The 20,699-nt window shown below is 44.8% G+C and overlaps 2 protein-coding genes across 4 annotated transcripts; one reads left to right on the top strand and one right to left on the bottom strand.

Annotated features, from left to right (window-relative positions):
* The first annotated feature begins 2,932 nt into the window (after nucleotides 1-2,932).
* Nucleotides 2,933-5,891, top strand: LOC143376292 (polyamine-modulated factor 1). 2 transcript variants are annotated; one of them, XM_076826434.1, is made up of 3 exons: nucleotides 2,933-3,303; nucleotides 5,183-5,386; nucleotides 5,461-5,891. In XM_076826434.1, the coding sequence occupies exons 1-3, from the start codon at nucleotides 3,287-3,289 to the stop codon at nucleotides 5,726-5,728; spliced, it is 489 nt and encodes a 162-aa protein (XP_076682549.1). In that variant the 5' UTR covers nucleotides 2,933-3,286; the 3' UTR covers nucleotides 5,729-5,891. The 2 variants fall into 2 exon arrangements, with proteins under 2 accessions (XP_076682549.1, XP_076682548.1); XM_076826433.1 differs by having other exon boundaries at nucleotides 2,939-3,381.
* Nucleotides 5,892-5,897: 6 nt separating this feature from the next.
* Nucleotides 5,898-8,038, bottom strand: LOC143376293 (uncharacterized). 2 transcript variants are annotated; one of them, XM_076826435.1, is made up of 3 exons: nucleotides 6,635-8,038; nucleotides 6,119-6,560; nucleotides 5,898-6,047 (listed from the first exon to the last, which is right to left on the bottom strand). In XM_076826435.1, exons 2-3 carry the CDS (start codon nucleotides 6,506-6,508, stop codon nucleotides 5,898-5,900), a joined length of 540 nt encoding a protein of 179 aa, XP_076682550.1. In that variant the 5' UTR covers nucleotides 6,509-6,560; nucleotides 6,635-8,038. The 2 variants fall into 2 exon arrangements, with proteins under 2 accessions (XP_076682550.1, XP_076682551.1); XM_076826436.1 differs by having other exon boundaries at nucleotides 6,645-8,038.
* Between the last annotated feature and the right edge of the window lie 12,661 nt (nucleotides 8,039-20,699).

The following is a 20,699-nucleotide window of genomic DNA, read 5'->3' as shown; positions in this document are numbered from 1 at the left end:
TTTGATGATCGATAGGATCGGTTCGCTGCAAGCCATTCGAATTAGCTGATGGCAGGGGTGCGGCTCGCGTAAAAAACAGGGCGATCGTGAGCCGGAGCCTCGATAATAGGATACCATGACCGTTCGAGACAATGTACCCCGCTCGGGAGTACCGTGATGCTTTCTAAACGGATCGAGTCACCGAACGTACCGATACGCTTTGAGAAGACCCAGCCCTTTGCCATGCTATCCGCGCATTCATCTATCTTGCTGCTCGTGTTATGCCAGAGGTGAGGTTCACCGGAGAAACACTTCTCGAAGAGCTGTTCCGCCACGGTCCTCGAGCTTATGGTTCTGTTTGACGGTGGGCGCTGTCGCCAAAAAAGGCTCGCGCATGAGAAGCCGGGAGAAGAGTTCCTAGATGGGTAATAAGCGTCCCATGTTCCGCCGCATCCTTCCAAACGCAGACACCTGATCTCCGCGGCAAAGCCCGAATAAGGAGCCACCGCGACGCTTTGCAAAATTAACATCCCCCTCCTGCTCCCCGAATCCGCGGGGGAATATACCTTCGCTGGATTTTTTAACCCCGCGTTATGTCGTTATTATTTAAGCAACATTGCCTGGGCTCCTCCAGGCTCCGCTGTAACGGATTAAGAAACGCTCGCCTAATACAGCTGATTGGATGGCTAATTGCTGTTATGTACGTGGCGTGTTACCTGTACGTGTAAAGAGAAATGATTCCGTGCCACCCGTGGCTCAACATATTCCCGTAATCAGAATAATCAGAGGGCACAATTCCAATCAACTTTCTCCGTGGTACAAATTCCAGGCGAACAAGACACGAGCAACGGATCGCGGAAGCGACTCACACCTCGTTATTGAATAATGATCGCGAAGACGGAGGCTGCACGCATAATGCCTCCCTCCAAGCTACTTCTCTTTTGCTTTCTTTGTTACAAACTCGCCGCGCGCGCGCGGATCACCCGGAGGATCGCGGCACGAGGGGGACAGAGGTGTAGAATTATTTCGAAACAGCCACGCCAGGGATCGATCTAGGGGAAAAAAGTCTGCGGTCTCGGCGGTCTTGTGCGCCCTGACGCAACGAGCGTGGACGCTCGCGACGATATCAGGGAGGACGGCCAAGTGGACGAGAGCGAGTTTGCCGAAGCTATCTTCTCGCAATTCCATCCAGCCTGACGCAACGACGATACTCGGGCATCGGAATTTCTAAATACGTGCTGCCACTTTCATCCCGGATACCAGCAGCACGGCATCGCCGAGATAATGCTCTTGGTTTACGATAACGTGTAAAATTTAAGCGTCCCTGTCTGTGTGCAGTGTGCACAGTGCGCTGTTCTCCGCTCTGCCCTCGGGGTACCGCGCAGTCAGGCACAGTGGAGAACAGCGTAATCGAGAAATACGAGGCCGGGCGACGGGCGCAGTGAGCAAACAGGCTTCAGCGAAACTGTCTCTTGCCGAGCCGTCCGCGTCATCCCACGCTGTTGGGCTTCAAAAATTTATCGCGATACTTCCAGGCAGGTATCAATTCCAGCCGATTGCGATCGCGCGGCGTAACGTTCCTCGGCTTAACAGGATCGCCTCGCGAGAGGAAGAGCGACCGAGTGAATGGGTGGCTACGGTAGCGCTCAGCCTTTTCTCCTACCTAGCCGAGCCGGGGAAAGAAAATATAGTTCAGACCGGTTGCATAATGGAACGGAGGCGCATCACATTGGTTCGAGTCGACGCCGAGTACTTTGAGAATCCACGTTCGGAGTAACAGCGAGCGTCTCTTCTCCACCGTCAACGATGACCTTTGCAATTGAAGGCGCAGAGCGGCTGGTGTAAGCGTGTAACAGCCTCGCTCGCTTAGGGTAGGGGTGCTCTAATGAATATCTATACTCTCTACACTTCGAAGCAGCCCCGGGCGATGGAGGTGGATGATCTAATTTCTAGGAGTCTGCGACGTATACATGCATCTATATCGGCACCCGGACCCGTTCGCCTTGGATGGCGGCGGATATAAGGGCAGATCCTTGGAGTGTTAGCGCAGAGCCGCGCGCGACGCCCGGCATCTTGCTATTAAATTGATTCGTCCGATCGTACGACAATCAGACAGCTCAGGGTGCACCGTATTTATTTGCAGGCTCTCCATTGGCTGCCAGGAGTAACGCAGGCTTACTAGGATCCATGATAAATTGCGCCGCTAACGAACCAATTAACATTTTAGCAACGAGGATCCAATCGTTTAAGTGGCGCAACCCGAGTCCTGCAATTAATATAGAAATTCGGAAAATGGTTATGTCAGCGAGGTCGGAAGGTTCTCTAGGAGACACGTTCTAATTAGTTACATCTAATTAATTGAAGGGACGCTGGTGGTTAGGACAGATAGCTGGCGTTCTTGTATAATTTCACAAGAATGTTAATTAGGTAAAAGTAAGCTATTGCGCGACTCCTTGCGGAGACTGTTTTTATGAAGAGCAACAGACCTTCAATTCTGCTCTTGTTTGCCGCTAACTTCGTTCGTGCGAAATCGTTCTCCCTCGTAGTTGTGTAATAGTGCATTCTTTCGTGGCGTTGGATGACACACTCGCATTCCTTGAATATCACTTACGATACCCGGTTTATAAAGAGCTGTGCTGCTCCAAAGGATAACTCTTTTGCAACGCAATTACTACCCGCGGTTTGCAATTCAGATAATCGATTAAACACTCTTTCACAACTAATAATATGATTAGCATTATTATTTCACGAATTTCTTCATGTTCCTCGCGTTTGCGACACGTAGTTCAACCTTCTATGTATTTGAATGTGAGTCTCAGGATGGCCAACGTATTATTCTCTGCAAAATTATGTTGGCAACGTTTTAGTTCGTCAGCCACCTTCCAGGACTCTTTTGAACTACTTGGAAACCTGCGCTACACTTTCAAACGAATTCGAATAGTTCCTTACGCTCCCTACAGTTAGGCGTCAAAGTGAAAGCTTCGGTTGATTGTAGTCAGATGTATTATACAGTGTAATTGTTTGTTATTATAAGAATAAGAATATTATCGGGTCGAGATGGAATAAGAATCGAACGATACTAGCGGCAAGAATTGAAACTAAACGTTACATTTGGTAATAAGGAAACCTGAGCGATCGTGTGTTTATCGACCGGCACAATCTCCCATAAAACATCACGCTTGGTCTATCCTGTACCAGCTCGTCTGTGGTAGAATGTAAGAACCGTTATGGCCAGCTTTCGTTGAAGTATTCGGTTACCGAAATTCAAGGATCCAGTGATTATACGGAACGTAGCCCGTAGCCAGCCATGGAGGAGGATCAAGCGTATGGGCACCAGAATAATATTCTTCTGTTTCGTCTCGCCCTTTCAAATAGTTTCAAACGCATCGCGGAATCGGTGAGGTGAGTAACGTTCTTTCGAACAAGTCGAGTGTGATTCTGGTAAACCTGCAGAACCTTCTGGTTCGCTACAGTTTCTATAAAACGTACCGTTCTCTTTACTATGCTACGAGACGTAAGTGTACAGTTTACGTTAGAAACTTGTTTGTAGAGGTTATGGGTACTCTCGCGTGTGATTCCGACGCTCGCTATTCTTTTGGACATTTCGTCACGCATGCGCGACAAGTTCGTTCGCAATTTTGAATTTGTACCACATTCCTTTGATCTTTTAATTAAAAGTGTGTGCACAGAATGGGACTGTATGCGAGAATGAAAACTGAAGCGAGTGTGTGGAGATAAAATCGAAGACGGGAGTTCCTAAACGCGTCAACTCGCGATGGACGAAGCGAGCAGGACATACACGGTTTATTGTTTATGAAAGCATGGTTTGCTTTGGCCAGGACGCGGTGGAATTTTAACCGCGACAGGTTATGTCTTATGTACAGCGTACAGTGACACGGTAACAGTACTGCCAACGTAAAGTGTGTCAAGTACAAGCTGCGGTCAAGAATGCTGCTTTAATTAAGAATGAAAGCCCAAGGGAAGGTGGACACGCGGCGCATAGAGGAGCGGGTCTCGGTCTGCCCGAACAGTCCGTTGCTGTAATACGTTTCAGAGAAGCTCGATGGTGCGTTTATCCATGGGCGATGCGGGAGGGAGGGCCCGGGTCACCAATGACCCAAACGAGCTATGGTGTTACTCGATGTCATTGGCCTCTGTGCCTCGCATGTTAATTTGTCGGTGTGTTCACGTGGCCGCGCAATTCTCTGTTATTATTCGAGCCTGCCAGCAGCACGGTGCTCGCGGTCGATCTTCGAAATCGGTTCTTTCGGTTTCCGCTTCCCAGAAACTGCCTCTCTTTGAAACCCAACACACCAGTTGACCTTCGAAGAATTCCACGAAGTGTTGGAGGAAACAAAGGGCCCCTGCCGTGGTCACCATGCTCGCCATCGTTCGGCTGGCTTCATCATTCGTGCAGTGCGTGTCGCAGAGATCGCGCGTACATCTCCTCCTCGTTATTCTCACGTTGTGATCGCATTTATTGTTAGTGACGAACGTTACAGCCAGCGTCGCCGTCTCACCTTCTCGTGCAACCAACGCGCAGTCGTATTTCTCACGGGCTCGTCAACCACCTCGCCATTCTTTCAAACTTGTACCAGAATTTTTCTACGTCGGGCGCATAGGAACGGAAGTGAACGTTACGTGTCGGCGTGGAAAGTCGGTTTCATATTCCCGCTGAAGATCTTTGCTAGACCGAGGCGTATTGGAAGAGAACTTCAACGGAGCGTGCTCAACTAGGTCTGGACTTATGCAAATATGTAGCATCGATATCAAATTGCACCCGTCCCGGCCTGATTGAGTACGCGCGAGACGTCCGACGACGAATCGAAGGTGTGGCCTTCATCCTCCAAACTTTACGCGCTTCACACGAGAACCATAACCTTTTTTTTGTTCACCTTGTATTCTTATAATAATGTTAACGGACACTGTACGTTGATAAATAAAGCTGCTCTACTTTCTAACATTTTTACGATTATCAAGACTGCTTCTTAAACCCGTTATCGGTGCACGGAAGCGTTCCAGAAATTTTATAACATAATTACGTCTTACTATTGTATAATTATTGTGATCCTATAAAACTAGATGTTGATGTACAATTTTGCTCGATAGTTCTGTTACGCGGATTGGAATTTGTGCTTTGTTCGATCGATGCTCATCCTCTCACACTCGAAAATATTGGAATCGCGTAAAAATTTTCTTTCAGCGAAGATGCTTTCCTCGACATTCTTCCGATGTTGAAACAAAAACCGAATGTTGCACGCAAGTTACATAAAGCTTTGTCCAGGGCACTTGACGATAGCATGAACGAGGAATTAGAAGATATATTGAACGAAGGTAGTTTGGAGCCACTATTAGAGAAGGTATCGAAGCTGTCCGACGCAGATTCTTCCGTGCACGAGAACGCTTGGTAAGCTTTTCTATCGGAGGACACTTTGTTAGCGGTTTCTTACTTTTTTTATTTATATTATTTTCTTATTCCAGGAGGCCACCTGGAAATGTAAACTTGCATATGCGATCTTTGGACGCGCAAAGGATCAAGGATGAAACTGAACAATTAGCGAAACGGGTGGACGAAATGGAAGCGGAAAATGCAGCCCTGATTGGGGAAATTACACAGAAGAGATCGAAAATATCCGCCTTACACGACAGCATAACTCGGTCCTTGAATAAGTCGCCAGTTGCCATAGACTTGCTAGAAAAACGCTTGGAACATTTGGAAAAGTGTCTAAAGTTACTAGACCATGAATGATTAATTAACCAGCGCTATAGGAATTAAGAGTGAGAAATGAAATACGCGTGTCGAACAGAATGTCTTGGAACGAGCGATTCTTGTACCTAGTTACAATATTATTAAATTATTACATGTAACATTTTATAATCGAAGTAATGTAAATAATTATCATTTTGCTACATATTTTTCATTCGTTCTTTTCATTCGGAACGTTGGTTTTCGTGTTCCTAGGATCGCACAGGACTGCGTTTATTCTTTCCTTCAAATCTTGCGTTATATTTGTACAATGCTTTTCCATTATTCTCTTCAGCTTTCTTATCATAGCGGCGTTCTTCTTCTGCGCACGAAAGTTTCGAATAATTTAATTAGGTATATTAATATAAAATAGAATTTGAAGAGATCTCGTACTTCTTGGGCTGTGATTATTTTCCACATCTCTGCCAAGTTTTTACTGTTTTCATCTGCAGTCCTCTTCAACTCTAACAATTCTTGTCTCAAACTGTCCCTTTGCAGCGTTAAGAAATTAATCTCCTGATAATCAATTTCCTTGCGAGAGGTTACTTTGGAAACGCACTTTACGTAATCATCATGTAGGTCTTTCAATTCCTCGTTCACGCTTTCGTATTTCCTCTCGAAATTTTTCAGTATAAATAATCCTTTATCCTTCAATTGCATCACGTCGTCCGTCTCCCTATCTGTGCACTCGCATTTCTTACGAGTTTCCAACAGTTTTAACTTGAGTTCTTCCATTCGTGTACCCATTTCGTATAACCCCAAGGAATTCCAGTCTTGCTGCATCTCGTCGTACTCTTCGGTTCGGATTCCCTTTTGGAACGCTGAATCTGTTTTCCTATGATTAAGAAACCTTTCGTCAACAACTCGTTATTATGCGAAAATACAGTAGGAAAGAAGTTTACTACGCACCGATCAGTACCTCGCCAATATTCCCGTTTACGTAAGTAATTTTATTTGTTCGTTTCTTCGGTCGCAGATTTCCATTCGATTCAAACGAGCAACTAATATGGCCGACTTCGCGCCAAGCGATTCCCGCGTAAACGGCTGCTGCTCGCTGATTGGCCCGCGCGAGCCAATAGGATTATCCGTTTTTGCTGGTAACTGGTGAGAATGGTCGGTAGATGGCAAGAGCGTTAGCTCAGTCCCTGCTGCGCACCCGCTGTTCGCCATTGTATCGCGATTGCTGTTAAGTTTCGTGTTTGTGAGTGAGAATTGATCCGGTTTACCAAGTTCTGGGGCCTTTCCACGCATCACGTAAGTCGATAATCACGTTACGTTGTCTCGCTGCTTGCCGTACCGCCAATGGATTCCGCATAATTCACGCGTTTACGCCGGCAGAGCGTTGGATCTCGATGGGAGGACGTGTACGGTTTTTAGGGTTAGTTTGTGACCCCCGCGCGTCGTCGGGTTAGCCCTCTTCCGTGCGCGTGGTCGAACCGCGTGCCAATCGCTCGAATCTCTCCTTTTCCCAACATTTTAGCGAGCTCCCGATGAAAGATCGATTGAAAGTTTCGGTGAATCATTGAGGTTATACGTCGGGCACGATAACGAACTGGCCGCTTTTCCAGCGGCGATACTACGCCGCAGAGTTTTAGGCGGACCGTGACTCGACGTGCAAGTCAATAATTTTCGGCCATGCCACGAGGCGTAACGTGTCGGTAGAGTAAGTGTACCGTACTCTCTTTGCTCGCGTGCGTGCACGTCACGTACACACGTACGTACGTTTCCGCTTCCATTCGAAATAATTTTTTTCCCGTACTCGTAAGTGTTATCTTGCTCGATAAGACCGGAGCTTCCACACCGCCGCTGGCCGCTTTCAGGCGCGCGCGTATCTTCGCCACTCTCCGTGCCCCGGCTATGTAACTGATGGCACTGATGCATTTCCATTTAGGTTAATATGTTACCGGGAAACCGTTAACGGTGTGTGCTTTTTTTTTATCTCGTAACTGGAATCCGATAACAGAATTTTTAGAATTCTTTCAGCGCCTATTTGTTATCTAACTTGTTATTCGACGCAGAGCGCGTAAACGCGTGGAAAAAATGTTCCGTAACGAACGTGACACAATAGCTGCATATCACGTGTTCACTTGGATCCTGCATTATCTTAGAAAGGCTATTATAAAATAGTGTCTCGAGGATACATTTATGATATTATGTATAACGACCCAGAGTACGTGCTAAACGATTGATTTATTGTGTGAAACGGCGCGGCGTTGCGCAATTTAAGTAAGCTTATGAGCACATTCGCAAGGAAATACGCTCCCTCTGTGGATGGTTAGCGGTGTCATCCGTTAAGGTCACAGATTACCATTTTTACATGTTAATCAATGCGACCTTAACTTATCGTGATGTCTCGGCTAAGAATTCATTCCTTTCAACGTCGAATATAGTTACATTTGTCAGTATTTAATAACTTAAGGAACTAGAACGTTTAGAACGATGTTTAGTACGTCTGTTAATATTTAAGAACTTGACGAACGTGTTTCTACTCTACATTTATTCCCCACTGCATCCATTTGGCAACATATAATTACGAATGCTAATATGACGATCTTCATCTGTTGCGATAACATTGGTAGGTATTACCAAGTCGATTAGGTGAATCCTAGTTCTACAATTCGACTCTAACACGCGCGTTAGTTGCATTATTTAGTCAGCTACTGAAGCCGTAAATTACACACGTTCAGGGCATTCCATTGTGCCATTTAATTGAATTTATACGCGCGTGCTTTTGATGGAATTATCGTTAAACGCATTCCTTTTACTTAGTGGTAGGGTAAAGGTGCCAGTAGTTGACAACTTTTCAGAAAAACGTGAAAAATAAGGTTTTCAGAAGTGGCGAGCTGTGAGTATTAGGAGCCGCGGCGCGCTATTGAAAAGAGATAGTTGCACTTCTAAAAACCTTATTTTTCACGTTTTTTTGAAAAGTTGTCAACTACTTATACATGATCAACTACTGGTACCTTTACCCTAGTTGTTTTCTTCTTCTACGAGACTTCTCCTAGACCAGGAATGACGAAATAGTTCCAAGGGAAATAGAACCACCCCCACGTCATTCTGGTCCGGAGAGGACGCGTGAGGAGGGCGATGGGTGGTGGGTGGGGCGGTAGTTTGGGCTAGGTCAAGCCGGGTTACGGCGGGTTCAGGTAGGGGATCTGTCCCGTCGGGGGATGGCTGCAGGCAACGACACAGGGTGGGTGGATCTTCCCCTCCAGTTGAGAACAGCGGTACAACAAACCGTTACCGGGGTAACTGGTCGCCTGGGGTTGCCATCACAAAACTTTCCAACTTATGACTGCAAACATTAGCCGCGTGGCACACGCGCTATCGAGAGAGAAAAGCTGCGGAAGGGAAGAGAAGGGGCGGCAGCGGACTAGGCGGGGGTGGTGGGGGCCGCGTGAGTTCACACGCATGGCTATTGTCACGCGATCACGCGTGCTACCACACGCACCACCGTGTCACCGCACGGAAAACAATGGAAAAAGGGGGAAGGATGCTTGGTCGCCACCCCTGCTTCATTATTTTCGGGGGTACATTATTTTTTAATGCCTGCTTATTTACCCGCGACACAATGTAATTTCTCCTCCGGCTCGTCTTCCCCTTTTCAGTAGGCCTGATTGACATCTGCTTGTCTTCTCGCTCTAGGCTAAAGCAGCAGGATGGAAAGCTGCGCGGCTAGTCCGCTTGAAATTTTTTGCGCAAAATCAAGTGTATATTCTTTACAACTATTTGCTTATTTTAAAAGCACATATATTCAGCGACGCTCGGTAATTTTGTTATAGAAAAATATTAAAAAATGAAAGAGTAATAACCACTCTCGCGGAAACTGTTTTTATAAAGGCGCTTTGCGGCGAGCATAATTTCTCCGAGCTGGATCATCTGAAAACGAAAAGTGAAGAGGATTCTATTAGTTACGAGTATATTTGGTAGTTGAACGAAGGATTGTTGTTTCTGATGAAAACTCTATTTTTAATTAACGAAAAACGAAGAATTCAGGAATCGAAAAATCGTGGTTTTGCGTTAAACGGCCGCCATTTTGTCTGAAATCAATTTTTTGAAAAATCCTTCGTTCGAGAGCCAGATAAACTCATACATTAACAGAATCTTCTTCACTTTTTGCTTTCAAACAATCCAGCTCAAATAAATCGTGCTCACCGCTAAAAAAGTAGATTCCATGAGAGTGACTGTCATTCGTTCATTTTTTAATATTTTTCTATAACAAAATTACCGAGAGTTGCTGAATATATGTACTTCTAAAATCAGCAAACAGTTGTAAAAAATATACATTAGATATTCCATAAAAAATTCCCGAAAATCACGTTCTTTCTCGCCTGCCAGCTGGTCATGATCACTTAACATCTTGACGATCAAGGGGTTCCTTCGTTTTCAAGGGAACACAAATCTATTGAGAACGTGTTATTTAGTAAATAAACAATGTATCGACCGATCGGATTTGACCTACACGAAACGATTGCCGCGTTGGAAGTACTTGGTTCTCGTGTTTACATAGCCGCGAGCGGCGATCGGGTGTTGACAATTAGATAGGCAGAGGCGAACGGTTCGCAGAGAAGCAAAACTGCTCGTGGGTCGAGCAGTTGGAATCATCGTGACGGACGAAATGCTTCGCTATGCCTCTGTGTCTGTGTCTGTAATTACATGAGCCCGGCGGATGGCGTAATGCCATCCCACATTGACCAAGGTCAGTAATAAGAGCAGTTTCCCCGAGGAATAAAATGCAACGCGAGACGCAGAAGCAAAGCGGAGGGCATTTGTCTGTCTCTGGAACTGGAAGTCTTGAAATAACGAACTCGTACCGTAGCACTGGAGAATAGCATGTAAACATGCGAACGTTTACGTAGACCGTTACCCGATTGACGCGGGCTTTAGGTTAATTGATTCTCAAGTATCGGCTCGGGTATGATAATATCGAAGCATCGAAATAATTGCATGGACTTGAGATCGCGCGCATGGTCATGCGAATTAATTATTTCACTTAAATCCTAATTTGCATAAAGCGTCGGTTACTTCGGCCTCAATGCCTTCCAGTTTTTGCTGCACCCGACGTTGCAATTCCAGCTACGTGTTTCGTAATCCATCCCCTCTTGCCCCCTTTTTTCTTTTACACGCGCATCGGTAGGAGGAGTAGCTAAGAATGGCAGAAGCGTTGCGTCGAAACGAGCGTGCCCCGGCGCAGTGCAAACGGTTTTTATTTCTTTCAAGCAAAACGTGGCCGATCACTTCTTTTTTCGCGCAAACGTTCGGATGAAATATTTCAGTCCGTCCACACGTGCGGAACTTATACGGTTGCTTCGGTTTGATAAATTCCACTTTCATGTCGCTTCGGCGTCGCGGGAAAAGTATGTATAAGGAACGGTGAAAAGGGAAAATGGCACAGCTGGAGGGGGGAAATCGTTTGGATGCCTTATCGGGAGGATGGCTAGCCGACGTCTCCCATTTTAGCGCGTAGTTTTCGAACCGCGTTGTTCGCCGTGCGAGTTTCACTTTATCTCCGAGAGCAAGTTCCTCGAACCACATGGCTAACTAGAACGCCACAAAAGTCAGCGAATCGATGACACATTTTTGTGCACGTCGTTGCGCTGTGTCGTGCCCCTCCCTCGCCACCGCATCGCATCGTATCGCCTGCCACGAGTCAACCCGAAAGGAAAATTCTGTTCCCGCCGAGGCACGCCAAGTGCCTTCCTTGCGCAATCGAAGCGGTTTCCCCTTTAGTCCCTGGGCTTTTCTTCGTTGCCAGGCGAGTGACGACATACTAATGTAAATAAGTCGTATTTGGACAGATAGAACTGTTGTCCCTTCACGAAATTCCGAACGAAGGCTTCGCTTCGGGCCATCCCGCTTTCTTCTCTCCACGCGAAAATTCTCGTGTCAGCCATCGAGCCTCCGCGTGGATTCCGTTTTATCGATCCTCGGCCGAGTAATTTGTTTACCGACGGCGTTCGCACGATTCGGGTACCGGAGGAAGAGACAGTCAGCGAAGGAAGAGACGAAAGTTCTACCGGTTACGCCATAGTAACAGGTGTTTTGTTTTCGTTTTCAATATCACGGCTGTGCTGGACGAAACGGCACGCGTTACGCAAGCCGGTGCTCTTACGGCACTGCGCTCCGAGATATCGGTCTAACGATGTAATAAACCGAGGTTGCGGTGGTGTTTGGTGTTACGAGTAGGTAACTCGAATTTTGCAATAGCGGGTTGGCTGGCTGATGGGGGAATACCAGGCGTTCCGCGGGATCTACGTGGGCAGTAGGGCACAGGAGAAACAAAAGGAGGGAAGTGGAGAATTTGAAGCGTGGCCCGATTGAACGATGCAAGTCACGAGCGCCTCTCCTCGTTAGCTGAGCAGACAAGAAATTTTATGGCGGTGTATGACTGTACGCGGCGGTGGAGAAGAAAGAGCCGTTGTTTTGTCCTGCCTCGAGAGCAAGTTACATCGTGCCCGTGAATATTCCACTCGGTCGCAGCTCGAGCGCGTGCAACGTTGCTCAAGAAAATTGCGAAAGCGCGCGCGCGCGCGCACTGAGTTTCCCTTTTTTGAATCTCCTTGCCATCGCCATCTCTTCTCTCTTGACTCGTAGTCCTTGGAAACCACCGCCGTGCCGCGACCGCCGTCCGTGTACTTTTACAACGATGGAATGCAGCGATTGCCGGTGTCGCTCGTTGTTGATCTAGGCCTACCGTTCGAGAATGCCGCGAATCGCATCCGCCGAGAATACGCTTGGCCATAGCTCGAGCCCCGCGCCGTAAACGCTCGTTGTATACGTTTACATTCTCTCTTGCCGCAGCTTCAGCGAATTCCTAGCAGTCCTCGCCGTCCTCCGGCTGTTGCTGGGTGCCACGAATGGCTCTGTTTGGACGGGCACGATTTTTTTTTTATAGGAATTTGTAAATTCGCTGGGGCCAGTGCTGGATTCACCGATAAGCAATATAAGGATGTGCCTAGGGGTCGCCCTCAAATTACTTAACCTTTAGAGGGCCGGGCTGGCCACTATAGTGGCCACCTAAGCATTTGGATACTTTGCCGGCCATTTTGGTGGTATATATGCATAAATTTTAAGTAAATCAAATTTAGAATTTCAATGAAATAATCTCGGCCCTCTAAAGGTTAAGCGTTTTTTGTGGAGGGAACTTCTTAAGTTGTCTCACAAAGGGTAGAGGGAGCCGGGTTACGCAATATTTTTTAATTTAATTCTCAAAACTAGTAGTTTAAAAAACAATGTCTCGTCGCATACGCGAAAGTGAGTTAGATGAAGTATATAAAGCTTTAAAAGAATTTTAATAACTGAAGAACTGCAATATAAAAAATATGTTAGAATATCAAATCTTATCTTATATTAAGGGAGGGAGGTAGGAAATCGCAAAATTTACTCTTACGTAATTTAAGGATGGCCCCTTGGGGGGCATCAGGAGAAAAGGGGGGTACCATAGAAATTTTCTGAATTTTAAAATCTAACTTTTCTTAGAAATACTTTTTAATAAAATTATGGCAAATTCCTAAGAAATCGAACATTCTGTTGAAGCGATCACCCTGTATAAGGGGGCCTCAAAATCTTTTAAGTGCCTAGGGCTTCTAAAGATTTTATTCCCGCCCTGGCTTGAGCCTGTATTTTTTTTTAGAACTCCTATTCTCAAATTGATTGACTCTCGTACGACCAAGAAGATCGATCCGCAAGGAGATATGCTTTCGCTCTTCATTTGCCGCTTATCAATAAAACACTCCTATTTTCTCGCGTGATTGTCGTTCCACAAGCTGTTGAGGTGCGCCAAAAGAACTCAATGTCGAAGAGGTTTTAATTGTTCGAGATATATCCTGGCGTGGTTGGCTGCCGCGGGTCGAAAAAATATTCAAACAGGTTCCTCCAGCGTTCCACGTTTACGAGATTCCGTTCTCCGCATCTGGTAGGTCATACGCGGGTTAATTAATTTTTCGCCCGTTAAGCTGCTTTATGGTTGTTGTTTCCCCTGATATGTAAATGTGCATTCATCGAGTAGCGAGGAGGGGAGGAGATTTTTCTCGAAAGAGGAATTTTCTACTTAAAAATACTACGCAGTCGTTTTTGTCGAGAATGCAGCATTTATTTGATTTCGATGAAATAAATTGAAGCTGAGACTTGTTCTTCGACGCAAAGTTTGTTGACGTCATAAGCTTTAAAAAAACATATTTGTTTAGTAAAAAAAAATGCATTATATGTGACGCAACAGATGGATCATTAGGCTTTTTTAAAAAAAATTATTTTCTTTGTAACAGAATCTACCTATCACCCTTAAATAATCTTTTGAAAGTTTTTCCTGCCCACCCGAAGTGGCTACGTAGCTTCGCTTCGCAATCTGCTATCACTATTGAGAGCGAAATCATTGAACATTTGCATTGGGCGAAACGCTTGTAAATTGTTTGAATCATCGCGAAGCTCGTTTCCCAATTTCACACGAGTAATTGCATCTGATTGCAGGACGGTTCTCTTTTCATCCTGGATCACCGGGCTCATTAGCGGGAATCGCGTACGAAACGCATTCATCGTTTATATGCAAGGTAAATGCGAAGTAGTTAGTAAAGTTTCACACGGTTGGTTAGATGTAGGTGGATTTAAAATTACACGCAGAGATTTACTACCTGCTGATAGGTTTGGCGCGTTCATTCAGATTATCTTTCTTTCTTCTCGTAGGGTAAATGACCTAATTACTGACACCTAACCAATTACTGTCACCTCAAGCTATTTTACATAAAATAACGAATAAATAAACTATAGTATATAATCTATAGTATAGATTATAGGTTGAATTACATAATTCTTCTTGTGTATGACTTTCCAACGTTTATTTATTCGTTGTTTTACGCTATTTCTGCTACCATTGTTATTTAATATGTAGGTAGGTGCGTATTATCTCTAGTATTGTCATGCAAAACTATTGCGGTAGATATACCATCTTCCTGGCAGTAGATATTAATGTAACTATATACTATCGCTTACTGCTATTTCTTATCACTACTTTTTATTATTTTGCAATTACTCTTGTAATTAGTACACGTCGCTGTTTTCCTAGTGAAATATTTCTTCCAGTAAACACTATTACACTCTGTTACTACATTCGATAATAATTCAAGGACCAATGGCGCTAAAAATAATGCGCAACGGTGATAAGAGTAGTATAACTTTATAAGCTTCCTCTTGACAGTAAAAACGAGAATGTAACCCACAGGATTCGTTACTTGAAATATCAATTTCGCTGGGTATTTCAAATTATTGTCTTCTCTTATATATATTCAAAAAGCTACCGTTTATGAATGTATTATTTTTGCGAGCTTATTAGAAACTAATCTTCCGCAATTACCCTAACAATTACATAATGTATAAACAACTTTCCCCAGCGAAAATAATAAGGGGGAACCGATGAAAATTAGCTGGCAGCGGGCAAAAGCGAGTGGATCGATTCAATGGGTCAGTTTTTCTTAAACGTCGCGAGTAATTAACACTAATTAAGGGAGAGGCGGGAGCTTTTTGCAGAAGGATTGCGAGAAGTCGCGAGGGCCGGTAAATACGCGCGCTTTCGTCGGTTCTGGTTGCTCCTCGCCGCTTGTCGTCGACATGCTCCAATTAAAGGCTTCCGACAGTAATGACTGTCTGGCTGTGTTTACCGTACCGATGAATGGGTTGAAAAAAGACAGGCCTTGAGTAATCGGCACGCGTTCCGCCTTCTATCTCGATCCACGGTGCGCGCGGGTTGATCTGCTTCGGCTATGAGTGCTGCCCCTGTGCATTACGCCTGTTTCCTCATTCATCGACACGACGCCTGACCTCTAGCTTGCGTTCTTCTCCATCGGTGGCTTAAATCTCACCGGGATCTCACCATGGATTAATCAAATCCCTGCGTTCTACGATCCCCTTGCTGTGCTCCTGCTTCTCCATGCAGCAGTCACTGGCTGGCAAATATCGATGCGATCGCATGTGCAGCTTCCCGCGCAGAAGGGCGGCTGCCAGCGATCGTGCTTCTGCAATCGCTTGTTCATCTTCGATGACCTTGAACCTGCCATTCCGCGACCTTGCGGCCGAGTGGATCCAGTGCTTTCGCGAGTACGAAACCTTCGCTTTCACTTTCAGCCGTGTTCTTGCCCACGCGTCCTTAATGCGCTCTTTGAAAGAAAAAGATTAAGGACAGCGGTGGACGCGCGATCGCGATTGCGCCTCGCCGCTGCTCGCAGAATGCATCGTCGCCAGTCGGACTTGCATTTCTCTAGCGTCGAGAAATTACGCCAACCGTCTCCATTGTGCGCGCGCTGGCGCTCATTCTTCAATTGGGCCCTAGTTGTGGGAAGCTACCCTCAATGATCTGAAATTGAGTGAATTTAGTTTGACGATCTTAATTGTCAAAGAGAAGTAGGTCTGTTTCTATTGGATATATTTTATTTCTTGTTATCGCTTCAGAATGTTTTTAATGAGTTATTTAATGGGGAGTAGTATAATTAATATTATTTTAAATTGGGACTATGGCTTGGTAGTTTTAATAATTGTATAAGGTGAGAGTTGTTCTATTGGTTGGTAATTTTTTGGGGTGAAATAAATATCACAAAATTATGGGATTTACACGGCGTTTCACTAATTTTTGGTCATTTTGCGGGTCGGTGGCTTGTTTAACTAATTTTTGGTAATTTTGCGGGTCGGTGGCTTTCTGCATAACGAGGGCCAACTGGAGTTTTCGCTGTGAAACTGTGCCAAGCGTTGCCAATCCACGGAACGCAGAAATATGTAGTTAATACCTGCCCCGTTACCCGGTTTCGCACGGGAATTATTTATGGCGTTTGACAAATAAAAAAGCGTAACAAAAATAAAAATTAATAGCCTATAATCTAATCTAGGACTCGTGTAATATATATTCCAAATTTCATTGAAATCCGTTCAGCCGTTTAGGCGTGAAAGAAGAGCAAACAAACAAACAACGTTTCACTTTTATATATTAGTAAAGATAAAGATAACAATAAGTTCCAGCTGATTAGTATTTCTCCGAAGTTGTTGCATGGAATATCCCCGAGGAGGGGAGGGAATTGAGGCGCGGGTGAGAATTTTTGACCGAAGCTGAATGAACGCGGTTGATTGATAATGAGCTGGTGTCGAGCTGTCGTGCTTTCCAAGTGGCAGCAGCGTGTTTTTGAAATGTTAATTCGTGCCATTACGTATGATCCTGGCACACTGACCACTTTAGTTTCGACGTGAATGAGGCACAAGCCTCGATTCTCATTTTCATACCCGGCAGAGCAGGAACTGTTTCTTCGTATTATGCCTGGTATAAAAGGACCCCTCGCGCTCGTAAAAAAGGAAAGAAAGAAGGCAAAACGAGTGCCTCTGGAAGGTTGATTTCGAAACGAAATTCACCGCGGTTGGTAAAATGCGGTTAAACGAAGAGCGATGTTTTCTCACGCTCGTCGCCGCGGCGTAGTATCCATCGATCCACGTGGAATTTGAACGTATTGCGTATACGCGGAACTCTCAGATGCCAAAGGATCCTCGAGAATTTGTGCATACTGCGAAGGCTTCCACATAAATGCCACAGCTAATCGACGCGACGGGAACGGGGCCGTGGATTCGCATGCATGATTTGAAGAATTGTTTTACGACGGATAAATGTTTTTATCAAAGAAACATTATATACATTAGAAAGGCTGAACTTTTGTCTATGAAATGCGAATTTTTTATTAAAAAATTCTGAGAAGAAGCTGCGCGGTGGCTGTTTCCGTACAAAGTTTTTTTTTCAAAAAAGGCGTGTGCGGTAACCGATCATATCCTCGCTGTTTTTCATCCGAAACGAAAAAGGAAAAATTATTTTTAAAGTAGACGAAAGAAACTATTACTCCTCGTAGACGATTTTATTTTATTCAATTTTTCGCAAAAGGGCGGGCATTTGAACATGGAAGTCGACTTTTGATGAATTTTCACATTTTCAGTCGTCTTCCCTTATTTGCTTCTTTCAATTTCGTACAATCTTTTATCCAGCTGTGCCGTATGATTCCGCGTGCTTCTTCCTTTTCTTGCCTGAACAATGTTCCCTCTTCATTGTTGATCGGCTAGCGCTACCATGTCCAAGCTCTGCACTTTAAGGATGATAACTTCGTATAAGCCAATAACAATGAAGAATATGCAACGAAGCAGCTGAATTTATTCGGGCAGACGATACGACAATAACGATAAACATCTGGTAACGACGGTCAAGCAGAAGGATCGGGAAGCGAACAAACTAGCTGCAATCTCGATGATAGAAAGAAACATGCGTGTCTTGAATCAGGCTTAGCGGCGATTTACGAGCCACGTTTATGCCCGGATTGTCTTTACCGCCTAATAGATGGCCGATAGAAAGAAGAACGCTCGCGTAGAAAAGCCGAGGCGCGAGGGTGCGAAATATGTACACCTATATAGAGCCGAGAACGCGTAAGAAAGATAGCAAAGTGGCAAACTGAAATCTATGCACGGGAGCGAGCGAGGGGATGTTCTATCGCGGTCAAATCGATAACGCGAAGCCGGAGGACGGTAGAATTATTGCAAAGTCAGGATACTTGTGGCGGGATGCAGTGCTGGGTGTCGAAGTGAGATCGACGGTCTGAAAAGTGGCACGGATTGGGTTAAGGGGCAGTTCCTATTTTTGCGGTTAAAAACATAGCAAAATTTGGGAATTTTTTTTTAAGAAACTAGCGGTTCTATTTATCTGAAATTTGGACCATGTTTTTATGCATCTTTGCAGAAGTTGCAGTTTTTTTATTATTAAATTTTAATAATAAATATAGGAGGTTTAACTCGGCGGCAGGCGTTACTGGGTAAAATTTACCACAGAGGCACAAGTTGCGAAAATATATTTTTTATATATCTTTCGGCGGGGGAATAACCGACCAACTGCAATAAAAGACCAAAACCTTTCACTAACACTATGTAAACTGATGATTCTAAGTATGTATGTACTTTAGAAAAATTCTGAGTGTTGTTTTGTAAAAGTTGTTAGGAATTGTTTTCTTTGCGTTCGTTGATAAGATACTTTTGATATCGATCTCAATTTGATATTGTTACTAAAGAAAGAAGACTAATTTTTGTTATTCGATTTTATAACCAAGTAAAAATTAAGAAGACTGAGTTTTTGTTACAATTTTCTAAAGAACTTTAAAAAGATTTTGAGATATTCCTTAAATTTTGTTTGCTTCTTAAAACACTGTACTTTAACACAAAAATAACAAAGTTAAACAAAATATTCTGAAACCGTGGTTTTCAATTTTGGGTATTTTTGAAATCGCCAGGTTCTTCAAAAAAAATTCTCAAATCTTGTTATGCCTGTGGCCCAAAAAATACGATCCTCCTTTTAAAAGCCCAACCACCAAAATCTCCAAGATTCATGGAGATAAGTAACTGTTGGTTTTTCGCCAGACATCGATAAAATCGAGGGAAGCTTCGAGATACGAGAAGCCTGTAATTGTTCTCTCGCTGATAGATGTAGGTATACGCCAGCTTTGTATTTTTCCCGCACAGCGGACTTGCTCGAGTATCTGGCTGCGAGAAGCCACGATAGCGGTGACTTGCCTTGAAAGATAGAACTTGGTGTCTGAATTATTGAGGATGGCGTGTGCGACTCGTTGCTGTCCTCGCAACGGAACCGCCTTTCCGTCTGTCCGTTTCCAGTAATGCCTTAATGTTACATCAAACGATCGGTTCACTGCAGGACGAATCGAACTGACGATTCTCCCCTCGATCCTGCCTACTCATCCTGCCTCCCTGCCCTCGGCTGCTGTGCACCTGACGTCAGGTATTTCCACACACCTGACGCGCACTACGTGGCTCTTCTCTCTAATTCTTATTTCAAGCTTATTCGGGAAATAGTCGCCAGCCAGTCGTTTTTCTGCTGAATTTCGGATGGGGATTATCGGAAGCAGGGCGTGAAGGTGCAACTCCACGAGGAGAGAAAAGTATCGCGTCTCCCACGAGACCTTAATCTCAAGAGATTACTTTATTATTTTTCAATTATTTCGTTTCATGAAATTGGACTCCCACGAGATAAGATTTTTTTTTAAAGAAAAAGGGCCTTTCTGCCAAACGTTCTGGAATACCCTGTCATAACAGAATTGCAAATAAATTAACGCGCGTGTGGTTGCTAAGATTTTTGATTCAAGATAGAAAAGTAAGTCGCCCGTAAAATCTCGTCGTGGATTCGCACCTTTGCAGCAATATCACACGTCTCGCGAGCGCTTCAGCTTCCAGCACGAATCGCCGAGAATGGGAGAGTACGAGATGCGAAGGACGTGAATGCCATTCATCGTCAAGTGGGCGAGTCGAACGACTTTAGGTCATCTCGCGCTTACAGCGGCTTTAATTAAGACGCTCGTTAACGATTACGACCTTGTTAATTTGTGCCGCGCCATCGCCCGCGTCTCACGCAGTTCCCCTGTGCCTGCAGCTCTACTCGCTTTGTGCTGTCGCGGAGAAATATTATCCCCGGTCTAACTGCGCGCTATCAATTATTTGGTAATTATATGCAAATGTAAAATATCCCTCGCGTCGAACGTCCCGCGTTTCACGAGTAATCCCGCTCCCCGGACCCTGTCGCGTGGCGATTTTATCGGAGCTACTTACGGATGCTCCCAATTCCGCTCTTAATCGCGGGGCTAAGCGTCAGAAGCTCGGAGAATTTGTACACCGATGCGAAGCGGGTTCGCCTATGTTGCGCTGGATTACGGTTTCCCAGGTGGTCGACCTTCAATCTGGTTAATTCAATGCTTACAGAGTGAACGTATGTATCAAGGGTGGGTGGGAAATTCATGGGGACCTTTTTTATTAGCACGAAACTAAGTTCTTTGACTTGCTAAAGTTGATAAAGTTCGCATGGGCGCGAGGGTGGGCAAGAATAATTATTATTATTATTAACGGGAAACCCTTTAGTGTACAGAGCTACAAAAATATTACCATTATTACATAGAAAGATAAAAAATAAGAG

The sequence above is a fragment of the Andrena cerasifolii genome, chromosome 14, assembly GCF_050908995.1.
Source record: "Andrena cerasifolii isolate SP2316 chromosome 14, iyAndCera1_principal, whole genome shotgun sequence".
Classification (NCBI taxonomy): Eukaryota; Metazoa; Arthropoda; class Insecta; order Hymenoptera; family Andrenidae; genus Andrena; species Andrena cerasifolii.
The sequence above is the reverse complement of the archived record's forward strand: the minus strand, read 5'-3'. Positions and strand labels throughout refer to the sequence as shown.

Bases quoted from the DNA above. Each gene is read 5' to 3' on its own strand.
- LOC143376292 (XM_076826433.1), top strand. From the start codon at position 3,287: ATGGAGGAGGATCAAGCGTATGGGCACCAGAATAATATTCTTCTGTTT. The intron at 3,382-5,182 runs GTGAGTAACGTT...ATTTTCTTTCAG, and splicing joins CGCATCGCGGAATCGGTGAG to CGAAGATGCTTTCCTCGACA. The intron at 5,387-5,460 runs GTAAGCTTTTCT...TTCTTATTCCAG, and splicing joins TCCGTGCACGAGAACGCTTG to GAGGCCACCTGGAAATGTAA.
- LOC143376293 (XM_076826435.1), bottom strand. From the start codon at position 6,508: ATGCAGCAAGACTGGAATTCCTTGGGGTTATACGAAATGGGTACACGA. The intron at 6,048-6,118 runs GTACGAGATCTC...TTTCGTGCGCAG, and splicing joins AAATAATCACAGCCCAAGAA to AAGAAGAACGCCGCTATGAT.